At 36.3% G+C, this 23,372-nt stretch overlaps 2 protein-coding genes across 13 annotated transcripts in view; one reads left to right on the top strand and one right to left on the bottom strand.

Annotated features, from left to right (window-relative positions):
- The window catches only part of AVEN (apoptosis and caspase activation inhibitor), a 101,194-nt gene extending 96,088 nt beyond the window's left edge, over positions 1-5,106 (top strand). Inside the window, exons 4-6 of the mRNA XM_069784128.1 lie at positions 1,433-1,528; positions 3,091-3,451; positions 4,656-5,106. Coding sequence (XP_069640229.1) covers positions 1,433-1,528; positions 3,091-3,451; positions 4,656-4,774 — 576 coding nt within the window. The 3' untranslated portion in view covers positions 4,775-5,106. The remainder of the gene's footprint in view (positions 1-1,432; positions 1,529-3,090; positions 3,452-4,655) is intronic.
- Positions 5,107-5,191: 85 nt separating this feature from the next.
- The window catches only part of RYR3 (ryanodine receptor 3), a 245,015-nt gene continuing 226,834 nt past the window's right edge, over positions 5,192-23,372 (bottom strand). For all 12 annotated transcript variants that reach the window (XM_069784114.1, XM_069784119.1, XM_069784115.1 and 9 more), the window contains 12 exons: positions 21,379-21,576; positions 20,042-20,172; positions 16,990-17,032; positions 16,302-16,429; positions 15,541-15,601; positions 14,312-14,458; positions 12,232-12,366; positions 10,036-10,192; positions 8,812-8,876; positions 8,600-8,700; positions 6,952-7,003; positions 5,192-6,132 (listed from right to left, as the gene is read on the bottom strand). In XM_069784114.1, the coding sequence (XP_069640215.1) occupies positions 6,037-6,132; positions 6,952-7,003; positions 8,600-8,700; positions 8,812-8,876; positions 10,036-10,192; positions 12,232-12,366; positions 14,312-14,458; positions 15,541-15,601; positions 16,302-16,429; positions 16,990-17,032; positions 20,042-20,172; positions 21,379-21,576 (1,314 nt within the window). In that variant the 3' untranslated portion in view covers positions 5,192-6,036. The remainder of the gene's footprint in view (positions 6,133-6,951; positions 7,004-8,599; positions 8,701-8,811; positions 8,877-10,035; positions 10,193-12,231; positions 12,367-14,311; positions 14,459-15,540; positions 15,602-16,301; positions 16,430-16,989; positions 17,033-20,041; positions 20,173-21,378; positions 21,577-23,372) is intronic.

Genomic DNA, 23,372 nt, shown 5'->3' with positions numbered 1-23,372 from the left:
TTTTACTTCTCTTCCCAATTTTTCTCCCCCATCCCACTGGGGGTGGAGAGTGAGTGAGTGGCTGCGTGGTGCTTAGTTGCTGGCTGGGGTTAAACCATGACACTTGTACCAGTGAATCATCTCTGATGGTGATCTCATCCATTGTAAAATAAAGTTGTTAGTAAATAGGAAAAATTCTAACCATCACATATTTGTTTGGTCCTTTTACTCTCATTACTGCATACCAGAACCAGAATTTGGATACAAGAAACTGTTAAGCCAACTGTATTGGGGTTTTTTTATTAATTTAATTTAATTTTGTAAATATGCTATCAGAACACACTATGTCTTTGATGTTCATTCTTGCTGTGTGTGCAGGTGTCAAAAGCCATCTTGTTGACTGGCTTTCAGGAGCAGCGTGAATTCCTTTGACAAATCTCTTGCGATATGGCACAAAAGTCTCTCCTAATTAATGAGTATTTGGACTTCTAAATGTCTGTGTCAGTCTATACCATATTGAGAGGGACAAATTTTTGTCTCTAAGCTAGATTTAGATGCAGCTTCTCTGCTTTGATAAAAATGAGAGTATAGAGTGAACTTCAGCATTTTGTTGTCCAATTTTAAAATGTGATGGATATCAAATGATCTTTCATTGATGGTGAACATGCTCAGAATGTTCTGCTGTACTGTGAGCTTGAAATGTGTTGAAGTCTACAAAAGTCTATGGTGTTCTGTAAAAACATCAAATACTGCTGGTCCATTTTGTGCAAATTTGTTTTTAATAGTTTACAGACAAAAAAAGGGTGTGTCGAGAAAAGGAAACTGCAATACCTGTCACGTTAGTAAGGGACAATTCCACTTTTAAGCAACTAGGCAGCAGTAGAGTTACCTTTCCTGAATATCTTGAGTAACATTTTAGAAGTGTATGTAACTATAGTTTGTTGCTTTTGTAAGCGTTGAAACGATGTTTTAAAAGATGGGGAAGTATAAAAAGGGCCATGTTGTTTAGGCACTAAAACCAGCAGAGCTACGCACAAGCTAGATGGTTTGATTGCTTAGAAAATAGTAGCAACTCATTAAAGAATGGCTATTCCCACTGCATAGAAAGCTTCACAGATTAAAAGATGTATGAGTTGGAAAAGCTTCTTATGACATTGTCAACTTGCAGAACTATTTCCTACTTTGGATTTTCAAGGCATGCCTAAGGAGTGCTCCGTTTATACCTTGTTTTTAAACCTTTAAGTGATTATTTATTTGCATTGTAGGTGTTTATATGGTAGTTTAGCCAAACTGCTTTGTACATGTGTAATTTAAAACTATGAATTCCTTTATTTCATTAGATTGTTTTTCACATTCCTTGAGCCTGTGGAACAGGGGAATGTAATAGATTAAAGTCATTATTAGTTTGTATTTTTTTTAATACAAGTGTACTGTGTGTTGAATTATTTTTCAGTTATCTGCACTTTCTGTTGACTGCCAGTCTTTGGTCCAGGCCCTTCAGGAATTGCCTCTACATCTGAGGTTGAATGTAGCTGCTGAACTTGTGCAGGTAATGCTGTGAATTTTCACAAGAAAATGCAAATACTTTAAGTGAGTGAAACAATCTATGCAAGAATGATTACCTGGTCTTCAAACGTAAGTAGAATGTATTTTAAAAGTAAATGTGCTTGTTGAGACTGGCATGTCAAATGGCATGTAATGCAGAATACCCCTCTATCAGCACTTTTTATGCTTTTGTTGCCTTTAAACAAAATGCTTTGATGTGCAGCACATTAGATTTGAAGACGGATACTGGAATGTTTGACTTGGAATGATTGCATTGTTTTTGTACTTGCTTCTCTTGTTAGTAGCTGTTAAAAACTTGCACCAAAATTTTGAAAGTGCTTTCACATTCTTTCCTGTTAATTACTTTGTGATTTATTCTTCTATATAGCTAATATCAACATACATGTTTATTCCATGAATCAAACTTACATCTGTGTTAGAAGAGGTATAACTGTCAATCAGACAGGTGAAGAAAATGTCATTTATGCTCTGGTGCAAAAAAAAAGCAACAGAATAGTAGGAAAAAATGTTTCTTCAGGCTGTGAAAAAGAAAATATTAATGTAAGGGCAAAAGAACCAATGAGACTTAAATATGAAAACAAAATTTGTAAAAAAAAGAAGAAAAAAAAAGAAAAAAAAATTTATCTGCTCAAGCAAGGAAAGAGAAACATGACCCTTCCTTACAGAAGAAATTTATTTTACTGCTGTTTGGGGTTGTGTGAAGTGCTTCTGTAACTGACACAACTATGCTCTTTCTTAAGGGAGCTCAAATATGTCTGCAGATGTGATGTCCAAGGGAATCTGCCAATAAATGTTACTTTTAAGTACAGTTTTCTTCTTAAGAGTTCTTGTCATGGTCTTTTAACTTTTATCAGACTTATAAAGTGTGTGTTATGACATTTAATCTTTGTCTTGTCATTCTGAATGGTGATGTGGTCATCAGATATGCTGCAGTGTTATTAATGCCCGGGTGTCCCGGTAAAAGCAGAATCTGTGTTCCACAGTTATTTAATGAATTGCCAATGCTTGTTTCACTATTTGATAATGTTTTGAAATTTGGTTTCATTTTTCAAAATATACAGCTACTATATACTATAACTTCTGCTAAATGATTTTCAGTGACCTGTAGTATGGTTTGCTTTCGAGACTGGAATTTTGGAGGGGAGGCCTCCAAATGGAGATCCTAAACATGGGATAATGTTTCTAGCCAAATTCTGACTTCAGTCATTCCAAAATTCAGAGTATTGATGGGATTTAATTACAGAAGAATTAAAGAAAAGTGACTCTCCAGGAAGTATATGTGAAACAATGGAACTTGCTGATTTAGCATACAATCTCATATTCCATAATAAGGGATAAAAGGAGTTTGTATTCTGTAGTTGCTTCTGTAAAAGTACCATCAAGATAACTTTAGTGTACTTTTACTTCTGAATTCAATTCTGCTGAAATTCATCATACCTTCTTAAGTGATAAATGTAGGAGGCATGAATTACAATCCAAATAAGATAGAATAGCAAAAATGGACTTAATTGTTAGAAAGACTCAAGTCCTTTCTTGTACCCTTAGGCATCAATACCTGCAGAGCTCCCACAGATGAAGTCTAAAATTATTGAAGATAGCAAGAGGAGAGAGCTTCTGTTCCGACAGTCTCTGGCTCAAAGAGAAACGGTGCTGGCCTCCCATCCTGTTGGTGATTCTCTTGCTCCCTCAGAGCCCAGAAGTAAAAATGGTCCTAAAGCAAGTGCCGCAGAACCATTTCAAAGAGCCCATCTGCTATCAAAGCAAGAGACTGACCATCTGGATGAAGAACTAGATCGTCTCCTAAATCTAGATGCCCCCATTGATACAGAAGAGAAACCTGTCTCAGGTGCATTATCCTATAACAGATCAACTGAGAAAGAATTGAAAGTGGATTGTAAGGAAAATGGTAAGATTTCTCTTTTCCCCAGCATGCCTTTATTTACTGCTCTCTGTTTTGTTGATGTTTTTGAACTCTTGATTAGCCAGTCAACAGTACTGCTGTCATCATCTCTGTCACACTGCACTTCATTTATCTGTGGCTATGTTCTGACGCATTTGCTCCTTTTCAAGTTTAACTCCCCACTGAACTAAAGTTTCACCCTTGTCAGTTTACTTTAAGCATTAACAGAAATTCTTCTGCAGAACAGCGTTGGTCTTACGATTCAGCAAAATTTTAAACTTGAAAAAGAATTGATGTACTGCTAGAGAATTTTAGTGAGAGGAAGATAGATAAAGTTTTCATTTAACATTATCAGCCCTTAGTCCACTGTGCTAATAATATACAGAAGAACTGACAGCTATTTCTGATGGCTTGTTATAAATGCTATTTTCAAACTTTACTAGTATTGATTTTACAAAATCAAGTTTAGTATGGAAACAAAACATACACAAAAATTGTCATATTTCAGAAAACTGGCAAACCCTTCCTTTTGTTTGCATTCCTAGAAGTTATACTCCTGTTCGTTAATTTTGATGGAGATGGTTTGCTACTCCTCCTGGGTCCACAATGCTGTAAAAGAACTTTTAGCATCTGTGATTTTTTGTGTATGATTTTCTTGCAATCTTAAAAATTAAGTCCAAGATGGTTGAACATGTAAGATGTTACCCCAAGCAATACAGCAAGCCTTGTTGCAGAAGAACAATCATCTCAAAATGCTCTTTTGTTTCAGTGGTGTGTATGTCATGCTTTCCACTCCAAAGCACAGTGTAAATCCCTTAAGAAAACAATGCCATCAGAATATGGACTCATACCATGCTGTAATAATCATGCAGGGCGATCTGCTGTTGTGGCGTCCTGCTTCTCTCCTATGTTAAAGTAAACTCTGTATTGGACAGGAGGGATCGCTTATAATCTGTCTGCTGCAGACTAGGCCCTGCCCCCCTTGAATCAGATGGAAGCCACATTGCTCTGGTTGAGCTTATTATTAACCTGCCTCATTTTTTGTGTTGTTGCTACTAGTTTTGGAATACGACTTGACTTGCTATTCTTCAAGAAAGAGAGATTGTGTTTAAAGAGAGTCAGTTGTGCATTAAAAAGCAAAATGATCCAGGACAAAGACCGGGTATGGCATGGTTTCCAGATTTCAAGTCTTGTCTTTTCACTTTTCTAGACCCTTTAAAACTAGATATGCCTGCAGAGAAGAGTACAGCATCACAGCAACAACAAAGTACATCTAAAAACTTTACTGAGGAAGAGCTTGAAGACTGGCTGGACAGCATGATTTCCTGAAGCTCAGATTTTCTTATGTGAATAGCTGAATATAGCAAACATGAAGTAGGAAGTGGAATCTTCCTTTTATCTCCTTGTTATTTCCTTCATCTGTTTCACTTTGTTCAGTATGCCAAATGCCTGGTTTTCTTTTCTGGCACCTAAAATTCTGTGCAACCAAAATTCATTTAGATGTGATAGTTGTCTAAGACTAATATTCTTAGAAAGGTCTAAGAGTTGTGATAAAATTAGGATTTTCTTTGCTAAAGATGCAGGCTACAGCACACTAAGAGAACAATTATTTCAGCTTGTACTTGCTCTATGTAGTCCTTAAAATAAAGCTATGAATGAATAATGAATACATGTGGTTTTAGTCACCATCCTCATGCCATATCTCCATATTGTAGAAAAACGAGAAAGATGACAGCAAAGGTAATATTTAGTTTATAATACTTTATTGCAGTGGGCACTTTTATCAGAAGAAAAAAAAAATGCATAATCCTAGCAGATTCTACTTGCAGGTGACCATAGAGCATTGTTTTATTTTGGCCGAAGATTTAAGTTGTATTCATTTCGATACAGTGTATGTCTTTTAACAGCAGCATCTAATAAGCTGTTATTGAAGGTAGTATATAAACAAACTTCAAGTGCAAATTCATACAGAAAGACAGAAAAGCAATACAGTTAATGGATCTGTTCATCTAGAACACTTATATAAATAAAAAGTTTGCATAGCTATGTCTACAGAGGTTTTAAGGCACTTGATGTTTCAAAGTCAACAAAGTGTTTGAAAATGTTTTCTTTTTAACTGCTTAAAGCTTTTCAAGCTGTAGCTCAGTACATTTGCTAGCAAATACTGGGGGGAAAAACTGGACAGCAGTTAGTTAAAATATTTTTTCTGAGGCATGGCCTCTGATGTTCAAGTTCTTAAATGTCAAATGTTGTGCAATTAAGACACCTTTTAGCCCTTTCAGCTGTACTGCCAAACACTAGGTTAATGATGTGGTTAAGAAATTGTTACAATTTCAGACCATGTTTGAACTGGAAGGCTTAAGTTAATCTGGCATAGTTTTTTCTAATTAAAATTCCAACAAAAGACCTGTTTCATACATGGTAGGTACAAAAAGCCTGTGAAATAGTGTCAAATTTTATATATGTCTTGTCTTGAAGTTCAAAGACATTTAAAGCAGATACAAGCTGTGAAATTACACCATGGAAAGAAAAGGGGTTTTTTTGTATACAGGATCTTAACAGTTTGTGAATAAGTAATTTCTTTTGTGACATTAGCCAAGCTGATCCTCATACTGCTTCCGGAAGCAGTCACCTGCTGGGAAAAAATCCCAACACCTTTCTTGGTACATCTTCCACACAAATGACTCCTGAAAATCATAAAGAGTATTTATGTTAACAGACACCTTGCAGTTAGTGCTCTAGATAAACTTTTAGCAGTAACCAGGTACTCTGCCTATTGCCATGGAGTAGAACTGTGAAGACGTTGAAACTCAAAGATTGTAACTCAAGAACATTTGTAAAAGTATTGTTCTGCACTGTTCTTGATGCAGTACTACTGAAATTTAAGCCCTATTAAAAAACTGTGTAAATAAGCATAAATTAATCAGTCTAGTTACATCAGAGCAAACCTGTACACAATCTGTATATAGAAAATGTGGTTTAGCTTGCTTGGAAAACATTTAAGTGTAAGGTACTTTTTTGGTGTTTGTATAACAGGTTCTTATTTGATATAAGATATAATTAAATCCTATTTATTTTCTTATTTATTTACATTTAGGTCTCCTAACAACACTAAACATACATACATGCATCCATATACTTATCAATATATATATGGGTTTAGACTATAAATATAGCAGCTTAACTACTTAATCTTTTGGGAATAAACTACAACTGGTACATTTCAGGGCTTCCCTTCAGAGATAAGACAACAGGAAAATTATTAGTAAGGGACTTCTGACAGAGTTCAGCACTGGGTAGAAACAGCACACTGCTGCAGCTCACCCCCTCCCTTTTTTTTAACCCTTCCTTCTCTTAAATTCCCCAAAGACTCTCAGGGAGGCTGGCATCATCTCCACTCCTTGGTGGTACATCAGTTCCACCTGGTGGTACACAGCTACAAGACTGGAGAAGATAAAAACACTGAAAGATAATCTTAAGAAAAAAAAATTTTATTTTCTACGCACCTGGCCAGTATGCTCAGTTTCATCCTTGTTAATGAGATACATTAAAAAGAACCTGAAACAAACACATGAAGCGGGTATTAATGCAGAAAACATAACATCTCTGCCTAACCTTTCCTAGACTGCTAGTTGGCATAATCTCCCTCACATACCCCAAAGTAATGATATTGCTAGGCATCTAAAGTACTTATGTTAAAGGAGAAAATTCTATCCTCCAGCACTTCTCCTATGGAAGTGCCAACAGATGTAAAAATCTGTGGAAGTGCAAAAAGGTGGTTTAGCACTTTCTTCATTTCAGCACTAGGAGCAATACCTGAATTAGGCATATGTCAACTCCTATACACCTATGCTCCAATGTCTCACCTTGGAAGAAGTTAATATGGCTGCTATGCAAGAAGTGTGGCAGATACTCAGCTGCACCAAGATTTCCAAACACTCATGCCACACAGCTCGTAAGCTGAACCTGTCTATCTCAGATACCTGTACTCACTCAAACGTAGAGAGCTTGAAGTAATTTGAAAGGCTGTAGAGTACTAACAAGGGCCTGTTTATATGTAGTACAACTCTTGGTATGTGCTTTCATTGTAAAGAAAGAAATGTATACCGACTTTAACATTTGTCTAATTAAAGGGCAACCTGGTTAGAAAGACTGTTCACTATATATTCTAATATTAAAGAAATGGCCATTTTTAATTTACTGTGAATTACAGGTTCCCATATACCAATTAAGCAATTCAATATAGTAAGAAAAGGTTGGAGGTTTTAGACTGGTAAAACTATGGATGTTAATGGAAATTTGCCTCACAAAAGCACTGTGCATTGATTTTGCAGTGTCAGTTGCTATACAAGGAATAATGCAGCCTCCACTCCAGAAGGCACTTTTTTTTTTTTTTTTTTTTTTTTAATTTAAAAAGTTCAGGTGCAGTATTCCAAAGCCAGACTTCTATAAGATAGCACCAGTTCAGCTCCTTTGGTTCTGCTGGCCAATGCTTATATAATTATCATTGTTGTATGAGAAACTAATGCTACCAAATTAACTTCTTAAATATCCTCTTTGATCTGCTCAGTATTTACTAATGAAACTAGAAGATCACTGTCTTGGGAGTCTGGGCAATTGTCTAAACACACAAAACTCCTGATTGCTTCGAGGTTTTGGAAGGCTTCACTATCACTAAAGAACTATAGGATCAGACTTATACATTACTTTTTGTAGCTTATCTTTTAGGAATCTTCCAGAAATAATGGGTTTGTTTTGATGTTTTGATTTGGGTTTTCTTTTTGTCAAATTGAGGCTAATTGTCAATGGTCTCATCAATGTTATCAAGCCCCTAGAAGTCACAATCAAAACTTCCAAACTAAAGCAACTTACTAAACTGTTGTTCCCTATCATTCCACGTATCTGGGTTTCCTTCCAGAGGAATAAGGAGTTGGTGTGCTTTCAGGTCTCATTCCACTAAGGTAGCTCATAGGTAAGGTGAGCACTTTAAAGATAATGAGCAGTGTGGAGTAGAGGAAGGGAGACCAGAAAGGAATGGAGATATTCCTCAGTTCTACAGAATTCTGTCTTAGGATTGTCAGCAATGTGTGCACCTAAATTACTCTCGAGCTGAAAGGTTTCTCTGTCGTAATTCCAGTAGTAAAATATACTTACAGATAGTTTGCCAAGTTGTGTTCTTGCAAAGTATGCGTTTCAAAGCCATGTGGGGTTGTGTCAAAATAGTCATTGCCAATTCCACAAATAAAACATTTGGTCTGGAAACACAAGTTGTGGTTACAAATGAATTTTAACTCAAAGACACTATTTTAAATGGTAGCAATCTAGATGAATAAGAGTAATGACAAATGTAGTGTGCTTACTCATACCTCCATATCTTCTCTTACTTGTTCTTGCTGGTCTCTTAATTCACCAAAAGCATCAATAATCAGACCTATTTCAAATGGAAAAGTAGCAACACTTTAGTACTTAGCGATATTCATATTTCAAGTAATGTCTATCAGAGATCCTCCACTGTCTTTGGAGTTTAGCGTACTTATGTCTAGGTTAACAATTCAAGTTACAATCTATCAATTTCCAGACATCTAACATTTGTTTACACTTTTTGTAAACAACATTTGTTACATAGCAGTAAGGATTTCTCTTACATAGAAGTACAATCTTGAGAGTGGAAAGGCTTTCCTGTACTTAATTTTGGTCAGTATAAGCTTCCATAATCTCATCTCTCTTGTTCCGGTGAAAGAATTTAATTTTCCTTCTCCTTCTCATGGAACTCATGCATCCCAACTTTCGTTCAACAAAGATGACTCTGCTCCCACAGGCCTACAGGCCAGTGTGGGATGTTGCTTCACATTTGAAGCATTATTCCTCCACTTCCAACATATTAGGAATAGAGTTGAATCATTTTGGGGACTGTGACATTCATAACTTTTTCTCGGTATAGATGTATTACATTTTTTTCTTTGCCACCAGATTGCCATAAAACAATGTTTAACAAACAATGTGTTTTTTCCTAACAGCCTTAGGTCAATTTATACAGTGAGTGTTGAATACTGACAGTCATTGAAGAGAGGTCTCATTCTCTGTAAACCACAACTGCACACCAATTAAAACTGCAAACCATCCTCTAAAGAAAGGGGGAAATGGGTCTGTGGCCATGGTGACTTTCTCCATGCCATTTCCCCTTTCCAAGGGGAAAGTCTCCATTCCCCAGCCAGCTCTGGTAGTTCCAAAGTAACGGTGTGAAGAGTGTCTACAGCAAGGCTCTCCAAGTTTAAATGGTTATTATAGGAAGAACAGTGATCCTGCACAAGCTGTTTCATTGCTGGGTAGTTGTCAATGTGTTCATAAACACCGTAACCCAGATAAGTTATGTTTCTTGTGCTTTGTCTTTGTGTAGTACTTGGGGCAATGCATTATTTATGAATTAAGTATAAGATTATTACTTTCAGAATTAATGATTTTATCAGCTCAGAAATAAGTCTTTATAGCAATACTGCTAAATTTACCTCAAACACAAATACAATTTAAATACATTGCAGAACTTAAGTAAACTAAATTCTGACAGTCTCTACTATGGTAAGTGACAGTACCTTGAATAATGGCCAGTAGGATAACAATGACAAAGAAGAAAAACGTGATGTCAAAGACAATTCGATACATTTCGTAAGGGTCTCCAGCAGGATCCTCAATTTCATCTCCAATGCCACCACCAGCTCTTACCCCCACATACATGTGGAACAGGTAACACTGAAAAAGAGAAGAAAATTACAGACACATTTACCATGAATTATTCTGTTTGGGTTTTTTTTCTCTTTTTAAAATGATTCGACTTTGCTAATTCTCTTCACAAGTTATATTAACAGAGAACACATAATATCGTCCCTCATGTATCACACACACTGCACCAAAAATCTGCTGTTTCTTAACCCATGTGATTACATCTTCAAGTACACTTACTAAGAGGGGGAGTCAGCATCAGCTCTTACCCTGTCCTCACTCCCTTGGTCTTACTTACAGACGAAGACCATTTGGGGGGCATTTTTCTTGTATTTGTTACTGTATTCAACTATATTCTACCCCTTATATTAATTCCTAAGGTTCTAGCTTGCTCTGAGTAAGCAGAGGACATCTTTTAAAGTCTTGTAATGGAGTTTAGAAATGTTGGCAAATATTGCCATAAAATAAAGAGTGACATATTCACAACACGTAGGTCTATCTGTGTTTAGGTGGTTTCTGGATAATTTTATTTTGCAATACTAGATGTCTGGTTTAGTATATTGTGAATTATTTATGATCTGGGAAACATAGCCTCTGTTCAGTTCACATGGAAGAAATCACTTTACAAAACTGTTGCTCTGTGTCATATTTTTTGAATGTGTAAGTCTTCATGGATTTAAAAGTCTGGCTATATAAGTAAGTATATTAGAATGGAATCTTCTGCTGGAGTGATATACTACTGATGTTCCTGTATGAATCAGTTACAGAATCTTGTAAACCACCTTCAGTCACACAATGTCAGTTAAAAACAATGGGAATGTCTAAGCCCAGCCAGTGTTCTGAAGTCACATTAGACAGCAATGATGGTGTTAAATAATCAGCGTAAAACCTGACAAATCTGGTCTTTCATAAGCAGACACTAAACAGAACTATACATCTGTTTCTATAATGCAACTTTACTGTTGATCTAAGATGCTGGTACTAGTTTAATCATACTTAAAAATGTAACTTGGAATTGTTTTACCTCACTTGGTAGAGTGGTTTAAAATGTAATAGTTTCATTATTCCAATTACTCCTACATCTATTTTATGACCAGACAATTGTATCCAGCTCACAGAGGGGCCAACTAAATTATTACTGCTTGGGCAGTTTTCATAATTTCTATCATTTGCATATCTGACTTGCACTGAGTGTTTGAAAGTTAAAGAATAGGAAAGATCATTTTGTGAAGACTTTGACACACCTCTGTTCTGAGGTATTTTATTCTATCTTTGGTGTGTAAGACAGGACAAAGAGTGACTTTTCCATGGAAGAAATGAGCTGGCCACAAAATCAGAATGTTACATTTTCAATACCTGAATTTGTGCTGTTTTCTGTATACAGTAAGAAAATCAAATCCTCTTCATACCATAATACATATCTGTAGCGTATCTTTTAATATGACATAAACAATGTTCTGCGGCAACAGGTGGAAATCAGAAGGGAAATTAGTAGCATTAGATTATCACCCATAATAAGTTTTAATTGCCCCCTTCTCTACTCACCCTTGACTTCTTACTTCATAACTAAATTACTAATTGTAAGCAGTTTGGAGCAGGCTTTTATAACTAGTGCTAATAACACCATATACTTCATATAACCTAAATAAGGATAGGAAGAGCTTTCACAGTTGCAAAAATTGGGAACAAATTGGGTTTATTTGTGCTGCGGCTACACAGCTTCTTTTTGCAGGGCTGACCAGCTTGTCATGAAATGTCTTCCATATACTTCAATGGTTTGCCATCTTCACATGTAAAAGAGTTGCAGCAAATCATATACCACAGTATTTAGGAGAAAAATCCAGAATATCTTCCTATACTGGTGAGTGTCATCTATCTACTGTTCAGTTTAGACCACTGGAGAATGCAGAGGGAATTTCAATGCCATTCACATTTTCAAATGCCATGTAGCAAGGAGACCCATGGATTTAACAACAAAAACACCCCTCCTTGCTTATCATCTTATCTTAAGCATCCATCTGAAAATTCAGGATGAAATTTTTGAAGCATGCTAGTGATGTTTTAGTTACCGTCATCATGTCATCACATTTCATGTCTGGTTCATCTTCATCTTCACTTTTGTTGTAGAATTTGCGGAAGAAGTTGAACGCCACAACAGTGTAAAGATAGACTACTACAGCGAGGAGTCCTACAGTAAGCACAAGCTGTGTATGGAGACATGAAATGAAAGTAGATTTCAATTTCATTGTCAGAAGAGAGATGCTAGCTCAGTGTATTGCCTTAAGTAATGAAAATGTATCATATTGTACCTTTCCGAATAAGGAAACTAAAGATAGCAGTTATGATAGCTTTAAGGTCTCCCTATTGCTTGGATCAGCGTAAAGGTGTTCCTTTACCATGCTCTCATGGGAAAATCAAGGGGAAAAATGCTATCAAGAGACTGAAGTTGTTTCCACCTTTCTGAGCTGTATGCATACAAACTATGTATCACTGAAGCAATGTTTCTACTATTCAATTTAAAAGTTAAATTCTAGTAACTTGAAAAACTGGATATACAGTGAAAATTAAATGATAAAAAATAAACCCCTTTAGTTAATTTGAGAAATAATTTCAACTGGGACTTATTATGACTTACCATAGTCTATTTTCTGTTCCAAAGCTGGTTAGCAAAGCCATCAATAAAGTGGATAGAAAATTTTTTAGAAAACTAAAGAGTACTTAATTTCCAGGTCCTGCTTTTAAGCAAATAAAATCCTTAGGTGAAAAAGTTCAGCAGTTAATGAGACTAGATTATATTGTTTCTTGGAGTTGGCATTAGAAGATGCAGCTCTGGAGCGGAGTTACTGAAGGCTACATATTTTAACAAGTGCAACAATTGGTATTACTCTTAAAAGAAATCTAAGAGATTGAATGACCTGATTGTCAGTTTATCACCTTCTGCAGATCTGTAAGTGTGCTCCCAAAGTGAACCCTTCAATTGAAAAATCTGCAGCTTTCTTTCAGTGTTCATGTCTACTAGCAAGAAAAGCAACAGGATTAGAAAAACTAATCTTCGCTTGTAAAGAATGTATACTGAAAGCTGTGGTCTTGAAACAGTTTTGTCAATTATGCTCAGTTTTGAGTATTACATGTAGAAAAATCTCATAAAGAAAATATATCAACCATTACATTAAAAGAAGTATGACTTTGGTGATCCTGGAAGAAAATGAAGGGGGTAAAACCAGAGATTTCATTTCTTTGTGTGATAATACTGAAAACATTCTCATATGTATTATTATAGAAACTTCCTTTCCTGATAAGGGAAGAAACTTCCATTGGTCGATTTCTGCTGAAAGGAAGGATTAAGCAAACACAAAGGATATATCACGGTTAAGCTAAGGGGATATTCTTAAGCCTTTTCCAAAACATTATGTGGTTTAAAATGTTTTGACAAGTCTAACAGGGCGTAAGAGTGGGCTTAGAATATGTGTTACTGTATTTGAGAAGGAATGGAATATGTATGTTTGAAATGAAATTTTTGGGAAGTTCTGTTGGATTTCTTCAATGTAAGTTAAAAAGCGTGTTAGTGAAAAAGGGTTTTTTTGTTGGTGTGCTAGCTAGGAACATAAAGCCTTTAGAGGTCAGAGAACGATTCTCTGCATAAGTTTCAACAATTAGTTTTGGAAGTAGGTTTTATTAATCCGATTTTTGCATGACAAAGTAACATATAAATATATTTGACTCTGCAGAATGCCCACACCTGTAGGTATATTCTTACTAGCTAAGTATTGAAATCTCAGTGCTCAGATCATTATTAGTTCTGTAGCTAAGGAGAGACTGAATTCTTATTAGTTATCACCAATCAGTTTCATCACTGAGCATAGACAAGGAGCTGGTTAGGTCATAATTCATAATTTTACATTTTTCTAAAATGATGCATTTTTCTATTGTGTACAAAACTTCTTTAGCTATCAGTGCTTTGTGGGTATAGATTATTATAATTTCATAGGATTTTACATGTATTTAATGTGCTGCAAAAGACCCAATCTACTCTTTAATCCAATCATGTTCAAAATGGATTGCATTCCAGTATTTCCTAGGTACCACAAGACTTTTTCTAGTACTGTAAAAAAACACATACATTTTCAAACCTTTGCATGTAGCACTAACCTGTTTGCCATTGTGAGTGACTGAAGACAAAATGGTTCGCAGTGTCTTGAAACCCATAGCAATATCCAGCAGGTGAGCAGCAAAGAAGAAGTTGTTGTAGTGCCCAAGGATAGACATAGTTGTGTACCAAGCTAAGTACAAAAATGACTGCAGAGAAAAGTGAAAAGTGGCAGAATGTTAGCAGGTGCTCATGTGCATTATTGGATCCAGAATATACCTTTCTTTTAGTTGCTCAAGTTATGAAATAAAGTAATACTATCATGATGTGATTTGACTCACAGTCTGAATGCAATACCTCTATTTTACATGTTCAAAAAGACTCTTATTCTGTCTCTTATGATCTCCACTGTTCATTTAAGGAGTGTTTATTGCTTAGTTACGCTAATGTGACCTCTATCCTTACATATTTAAATGCAGTCTTCAGCATATATGTTATTAACATCAAAATCCCCTACCTTAAAACTGTTTTGGTTGGGGACCATGTTACACAGTACTTTAAATTTTAACACTGATTCTGGAGGAGACAAAATGCATTCTATTACTCTTGAGACACTTTACTCTCTTTATGTCTCAGTCCAGGTCAGCCAGGACACCCAGAAAACCTAAGGTGCATAACACAGCTTATTCTTTTAACAAGCAGTGAACCTGAAGCCACTTTGACGTAAAAGCTCTTACTGAAGAACAATGGCTCAGTGTGCTTTTAGCACACAATGAATTTATAGATCTTCAGCTGATTCCCCTTGGCCTTCTTGTTTATTTGGGAATGCTCGAGAGAATGCAAAAAGAGGATTCACAAAAAAAGGACTTTTAACATAAGCGTGGTCCTGTCAAAGGAGAAGGTATGAAGGAAAAGAATTAACCAACCACGTCAAACAGATGATTTAAGAATAAAAAAGGGTAACTTTCTGTAGACTGTGCTTGATTTTAGAAAAGACACCTTTGGTTGCTAGATTGATTTCTACAAAATTAAATGAATGTACCATTAACTTCCAAAATGCTGACATTTCGTTAATGGGGAGGAGGTGCATATTGCCCTTTAGAATCAAAAAGAAAATTCTAACAAATTAAAGCAATTTGCTACAACACAAGACAGAAAAAAACTATTTAAAAATGGCTCTGTAATGCAATATTATTTGTGTATGTTTGTTTAAAATAAAAGCAGATGGTGGAAGACATACAATCATGTTTAGAGTAAATCAAAGCATATTCTTCTAGGCTAACATACTCACATTATCAGTGAAAACAACTCCAAGCTTCCAAACGTGGTACTTTGTATCAATGGAGCTTAACCTAGGAAATACAAAATTTTTGAAATGCATCAATGTCAAAATTAAGTATTGAATTCTTTGGAACCCGAATTGCTTGAATTCAAGAGATAAGTGTTCTGTCTAGTGTAAAATGTTGCCAAAATTACCAAGAGAAAAGGGAATGCCTTCTGCAAAATTCTAAATATTTTACTAGCCGTTAGATCACATGTGAATGGAAATCCTTCTTCTTTTGTGCCTTAAGTATCAAGGAAACCAAACTCTTGTAGTAGCCTAAATCATTTGGGACTTGGCTACTTTAAAACTCTCATCTTCACTGATGGATTAAGTCAGGAAAACATCTCTGAATTTTTTCTAGGTACCTGGCATCTAGGTATTTGTTATCAATACTTTTTCTGTCCTTTGGTTTATAAACTAACTCTGTTGTAACACCTAAAGAACTTTTTAAATGCTGCATTGATTATTGTTTAAAATAAAAGAGTGCCCAACTATTTCAGTCAGCATCAACTCGTTGACTTTTTTCTTACTTTCATAACACAAGTATACGTATGTTTTAGAATGAGCAAAAAGCTTTTTTATTCTACTTCCACACTAGGAAGACTTCTGCATTCGAATTTTCCATGCCGAGGAAAACATCACTACAGTTTCAATATCAAGTCCCTTTTTATCTTTGACAGTGAAGTTATGCCAATAGATAACTTGTCTGCGAAGTTCAACAGTCATACCATGATACAAGAGATGCCTCTTCTGGTTCGCTCTCTTCCACTGGACTAAAATCAAGAGCACTTTTGTCCAAACCCAAAAGTTCTGCTATGCGCTCTGCTCCATATAAATCTCCGTACTTGTTAATAACCTAAAAATGGAGGAAGAGAAGCTTTTGCTTAAAGAAGGACCTCAGTGACATTCACCCTACTTTAAGCCAGTAGTTGCCAGACTTTAAAAAAAAAAAAAAGTCTTTCACAATTAACACTACTAGAACAGTCAGAACTCCCAGGAAGCCAGGGGAGCATAAAAAAGAAAAATAGAAGCATTAAAGGCTATTATCTGAAAGCTTATGTATAATTTGCCATCACTTAAGCTGGCATGTTTTTCTTTTTTTAGGGGGATGAGGGGGCTTTGTATCCTAAAGATGACAATGACTGTAAATTAGACTGCATGGCAGATTGACAGCACAGTTATTTCAAATGCCTGAGTCTAGGAAGGAAACCACAGCCTTCTGTCTTCCTCCTTCCCTCCCACCTACACTGCAGCTGCCTGTTCAGAGACATTTACCAGAATGACTTCCACAAAACAAATTTCAGTTCTCCATTATTTGTGTATTTATGTGTACAGAAGTATATTATACAGATATCTGAATGAACTGAATAGAAGATTATTACTATGACTAACATAATAGAAATATAAAAAGCCTACCTTCCGTTTTACAAATTTGTCCCAGTAATTGTTAGGAAAGGACCTACATAGATAAGGCAAAGATATTTCAAGTTATTTAATTTCTTAGGGGAAAGAAAAAAACAACCAAAAAAAAAGAAAATACCATGCTCCTGATCATTGCTGATTTTGGTACAATTTCATTTATTTAAACACTGCACTTTGAATTACAAAAACCAATTTCTTTTCACGTGGACAACAACTGTTACTAATCGTCATCCACTGCAATATCATCTTTCCCCCCCTGCACCCTTTTTCTTTTTCACAAATCCACAAATATGATTGGCTACAAAAGGACAGCAGGCTAAATACTATCACCCAATGAGCCCAACAACTCAATAGTAGCAGGGTAGTGACCGTAATACCATTCATCTCCTAAACAAATACTTTATTGCTCCTAGCCATAAAATCAATACAGACAATGATTTTCAGAGGAAAATAATAGTAGCATAAATTTTTAAGTTCACTGGATTACATGTCAAATAGAGGCTGAACACTTGGGAACCAGCAGACAGTTTGCCAACATAAAATTAAAAAATATTTTAAAAACCCCAGAAAATTGCAAAGATCATTTGGCAAAAATGGAGGTTAGTGGTAATCTTGTTCTCAGGTGTATCATATTGTTGTTACTGGATCTGACATCCCAGAACAAGACAAGGTAAAAAACATTATTCTAAAGCTGCAAGACAGTTCAGCTAAAGAGCATTTTGCATCATCTGCCTCTGAGCAGCCATGCCTACACCTGTAATTAAAAGAAAAGCTATTGTGTATACAAAAGAGAAAGAAATGAAGCAGTAAATCTTAAATATTGAAGAGGCATCAGGGTATCGTTTATTGAAAATTCCCTGCTTTTTTTGAGAGTAGTGAGCAACCATGATGCTTTGATAAGCAACCAGTTTTATCCACAGGAGGTCTTGCAACAGACACTAGGAAATACATCAGCTTTGACCTGCAAGAAAAAAAGATAGTGTTCTCTCTTATCAGTGACATTTCCCTGGTCCTCAACTTGATAATAAAAAATACTGTTCTTGAACTGTCTTATGAATAGCAGTGCCCAAGAATTCCTCATTCTGACGATCTTTACTGTATATTATGTCAATTTTGAAGAATGCCAATTAGCAGGAAACACTACAAAATTTAGGGTTTTTCTCTCCCCATTTCCTAGATGTAACGCTGAGTTGAGCAAATATGCAGGAAGGGAAAAAAGAAAGATAACTGCTTAAACTGAATGACAGTATTGGTAAAATAAATCAAGTGTTAACACCAGAAGAATGAGATTCCAGAGCACTGTTCTGCTGGGATGTGAGGCAAATTTCCCAACTACTACCAAGTGCTCGATTTTTTATTTTTCTGAATTGAAGTTCTGAATGAAATTACTCCAGATACAGGCAAATGGTTCCAGTGACTCAGATGGTATATTCTGGTCCAGTGCTCTATATTCTTTCCTTGATTTCTCTGACTTTTAAGCAAAGCATGTCTCTAACATAGCCAGCTTATGTCTATCTCTTTTACCATAAACATCTAACAGTGCTGCATTTATCAGGGTACCTCTTTTGCCTTTTTAATTACTTTTTTTTCACTTATAGAAAGTACACTTCAGTATATACACAGCACTGGGTACCCTCCAGCAGTGGTTATCACGATGGTACAATACCTGCACTAAACCTCGAGGGCCAGTTCACACCAGAGGGAAGGATTAGTCTGCTTAAATTAGCTTTAATCTTTTATTCAGTAGATAGTGCATCATGCTGAGAATAGACTGTACAGCATGTCGTTTGGGATAAGCTGACAATATATCTTATTAATTCATGTTTGGTTTTGCTGAGGATAAACTTACTGGATGTCTAGATAGCTTGCTATCAATAGTTAAAGAAACGGGTTGGAAATTAAGTAAGCTCTCCAGTTTCCCAATTACCTTCTATTTTAACTTTAATAATATGTGCTGCTCTGTATTTCTAACTGAAATGAAGGAAAATTCTTAAAATTCGGGTGTAGAAAAACAAAGCAAGAATTTCCAATGTTTTAGACATTCTAATTCTAATGAAAGTACTAAGGGCACTGTTTATAATGTACAAAAATTGAGTATAACTGATAAGATTGATATTTTGGCTATTTTGCAGCATATTGTCACTCTGATGCATTTAGTGGATTATTTTTGCTGGCTTGTTTTTATCAAATACTTACTTATGCCTACACAAACTAGCCACAACTACTCTGTGACTTGTAAATAACTTTGCTCTTTTCCAGGTTTCTGTTACTGTCCTTAAATTATGATACTATTAGGGAAAGACAGGAACCTAAGCCTAGGTATACTAGTACCAAAACGTGATTCTAGTTGTTTTGAAAGAGTAAATTCTGAAAAAATAGCCTGTAGATGAGGCATTGTTTCAAGAGAAGAGAGCTGACTTGCTATATTTCTCTGTGTCACTCCTACAGACTGCTGCAGCTTACTGATATTTTTCTTTTTCCTGCCTACACTTGTATCATTCACTCACAGAACAGCAGGCGAGTCTCCTAGAATCAGTATGTGACTACTACAGTATTTGCTAATGCATACAACCTGACAGTGATTCCTGTCAGACCTACTCAAATTCTAGGATTGCTATTTTACACTAGATTTACTTCTCTTGTCATATACAAATTTTGTTAGCAAGAAGTGGGGAAAAAAAAGGCAGGAGAATACTGCTATACAATATGAATGTGAAATTGAGTCACTGAAAAGGATGGAAGTTATCTTTTTAAAACTTTCTCAATAGTGACTAATATGTGAAATGTCTTGGGAGAAAGCTTGTAAGGCAAGATGCACAATCCTTGCAAACCGTAGAAAAATGAAAAGGAGGTGGAATACACGTTATGATAGTATTTAATAAATAAACAGATAATACAGGATTTCACATTAGAATCTACTACTGTAGCATCCAATATATGGTAAAAAATGCTAGGTGGCAGATGGACAGGGAAGGTTCCAGATGAATGGCTTAATGAGCTATAATACTTATAAACAGTTTACATATAACTATTTAATTTTACATACGGAGTATTTATAACCAGGCGATCCCATTGTCCTTTAATATCATCTTCAGATGGCTGTTCAGTTATGTACAGCCCATCAAATTCCAGCTTTCTAGCTACCTCCTTTTCTCTCTTGAATACAACCAGAGGGACCTACGAAAATGACAGAGGACATCTTTGTCATGGTTTATATATTTTTAGAAACTGTCGTGGTTTAACCCCAGCCAGCAACTAAGCACCACGCAGCCACTCACTCACTCTCCACCCCCAGTGGGATGGGGGAGAAAATTGGGAAGAGAAGTAAAACTCGCGGGTTGAGATAAGAATGGTGTAATAAAACAAAAAAGAAGAAACTACAAAAGATAATGATAACACTAATAAAATGACAACAGTAATGATAAAAGGATTGGAATGTACAAATGATGTGCAGTGCAATTGCTCACCACCCGCCGATCGACACCCAGCTAGTCCCCAAACGGCAATTCCCCTTGCCCCCACTCCCCCCAGTTCCTATACTGGATGGGACATCCCATGGTATGGAATACCCCGTTGGCCAGTTTGGGTCAGGTTCCCTGGCTGTGTCCTGTGCCAACTTCTTGTGCCCTCCAGCTTTCTTGCTGGCTGGGCATCAGAAGCTGAAAAATCCTTGACTTTAGACTAAACACTACTGAGCAACAACTGAAAACATCAGCGTTATCAACATTCTTCTCATACTGAACTCAAAACATAGCACTGTACCAGCTACTAGGAAGACAATTAACTCTATCCCAGCTGAAACCAGGACAGAAACCATGCTATCTACCTACAGTACGAAGTACTCTTTATAATACTATATAAGACCAAACATCACACTAGCACATCCCACAAGCAGATCAATGCCTAGCCAGTCTTTGAGCAATGGCCACCTTGGAAGTAAAGCCCCCCTTTCCCTCCAGTTTTTATTGCTGAGCATGATGTTATATGGCATGATATATGACTGTGGTCCATTCCAGGTCAGCTGTCCCAGCTGTGTCCCCTCCCAATTTCTTGCCCTCTCCCAACATACTCGCTGGGGGATGCACAGAGTGGGTAAAGCAAAGAGAAAGCCTTCCCGCTGTGCAAGCACTGTTCAGCAATAATCAAAAGGTGGGTGTGTTATCAACACTGTTTTAACCACAAATCCAAACCACTGCTATTAAGAAAGTTAACTCCGTTCTCTGCCAGACTGAGTACATGAGAAAAACATCTACATATTGAATAGTGACAATCTGTATAAAAGTAGGTACGAACAGGTATTCCAGTATTAGCTCCAAAACCCATTTTGGGCATAGCTGTTGTTCTTCAACAAATAATGTATTAGTAATAAGATTCAGGACTTGCCTTTAAACAATAGTATCCAATCACACAGACAAAGGAGATGATAGTATGAATAACTGCCAATGCCCTGAGAGCAGGTGCCATGTAACCTGTACTTTCTTCTAAAACAAAAAACACCATCCCCTCCTCCTCGTCCTCTTCATCAAAAGAGTTCCAGAGATTAGAGTCTTCCTCTACTTCATCAAGTGGCTCTTCTGTCACCTGAGAGAAATTCAAGCATATTGAAAACACACAATAAGCTTAAAAGCTTTTCCTTTACTATAATGACAAATGAAGTTTGCAAAGCCTGCTTATGGGAAGATGGTAGAGCATTAGCTTTGAACAGTAACGTCCTTCATTTTCACAGCAGAAGTCTCCACATCATCTCACGTCACTGAAAACAGAATCTAGAAAAAGCAAGTACAGGCATATGACAGCTTACAAATCTCTCCTTTAACAGTGCCATAGCAAAACCAAAACAAACAATGAAAAAGTTATGCAAAAATGTTTTCTTGGAAGAACCAAGCAATGACAGGGTTATCTAATGAGACTGAATTTAGGGTCTGTTTTGTAATCTACGTTGTCCCTGATTACTAGAGTCTAGAAAGAAACAAAGTTCTCATGTTACCAACTTGCACAATGTCCATAAATTTTCATTTCATGACTTAGTTTAGAGCTTCAAATTAATACAGTGTTTAATCAGTATTTCACACCCCAAGCCGTGAAGCTGACATACTGCCCTAAATTCTTCCAGCGACTTTAAAAACCTGCCCTTTAAAATAAAAGCCCTAAGTGCCCTTCTTTTGACAGCTTTATCTGAAAGCTGAAGTCCTGTTCAGTCATCCTGTTTGGCTCCCACTGATCCCTTCCTATCTATGACAGATCGACTTGCACTGCGACACAAACTTTTGTCCTCACTCTGGCAGAATGGGTTGTTGGCTGACTCACAAGACCCAATGAAAAGCAGAAGAGAGTGGGGACAAAAGGACTGGCATAGACAAAAGCAGACTTCTGCATGTACCTTTGAAGTCCATTTTCTCTAACCATATGGGACTGAAAGAGAGAGGCAAGAGCAGCCTTAAATAGCCCTGATGGTCTTTCTCCTGGAATGGTGCACGTACATTCTACCTAGTTTTCAAGAGCCTTTTGCGTCTTTACCTGCCCTGTCTCTGAGACTGTAACTGTGTTATTGGAGTTGGTTGTCAAGATATCTGAGATCAGGATTCAGTTGCTTCTAGACTGAATGTTCAGCCAGCTGCTTTTGTCTTCTCTGAAGGTTTTGGTTGTGAACAACAGAACTAGAAAAAGTAATACTGGAAAAAAACAGATTCATCGGCTTATTGCAACTTGCACCCTATATCTAGAAAGGGAAAATCAAAAGGGCCAGATTCCAGGATAAATGAGGACTTTTCTTACGGACTTAAATCTGTAAGGGAAAAAAAAAAAAAAAAAAAAGAGGCTTTTATGGATGGGAGTTCTCTTTAGTGAATTCTACTCCTTTTCATGGATAGAAGTTGTGAAGAGTCAGGAATAAAATTAGTGAAGGCTGCTAAAGATGTTCTGCTTTGTATCATTGGGTTATACACCAGAACCTGAAATGACTCATTAGATTCAGGTAAAACCCTAAGATTAAGTTTGAAGTATGATGTATAACCTTCTTCACCAGTGATATAAAAAAAGAACTGTAGCCTACTATGAAAAGGCTTCTCTTGCTTTGTATTTCTTCTGCCTGCTCACGCCAATCAATTAAAGTCCCGATCCCAGCATAGAAATGTCTTCATCACAATAGTCCCTAACAACCATATTGGCAATGACAACAAAGAAACTGGAGTAAATAAGTATGAAAACTGAATTAAACTCTCATATGGAAACACAGAATGGGAAAAAAATATACATTTGATGTTCATCAGAGGTTACTAAATTCATGAAAAAATATGAAAAAAGAAATTAAATAAAGCAAGCACTCTCCCCAAAAAGGCCAAACCCCAGACCTGAAAGGCATGAAAAAAAATTATGAA

Source organism: Haliaeetus albicilla, chromosome 5 (genome assembly GCF_947461875.1).
Source record: "Haliaeetus albicilla chromosome 5, bHalAlb1.1, whole genome shotgun sequence".
Taxonomy (NCBI): domain Eukaryota; kingdom Metazoa; phylum Chordata; class Aves; order Accipitriformes; family Accipitridae; genus Haliaeetus; species Haliaeetus albicilla.
The sequence above is the reverse complement of the archived record's forward strand: the minus strand, read 5'-3'. Positions and strand labels throughout refer to the sequence as shown.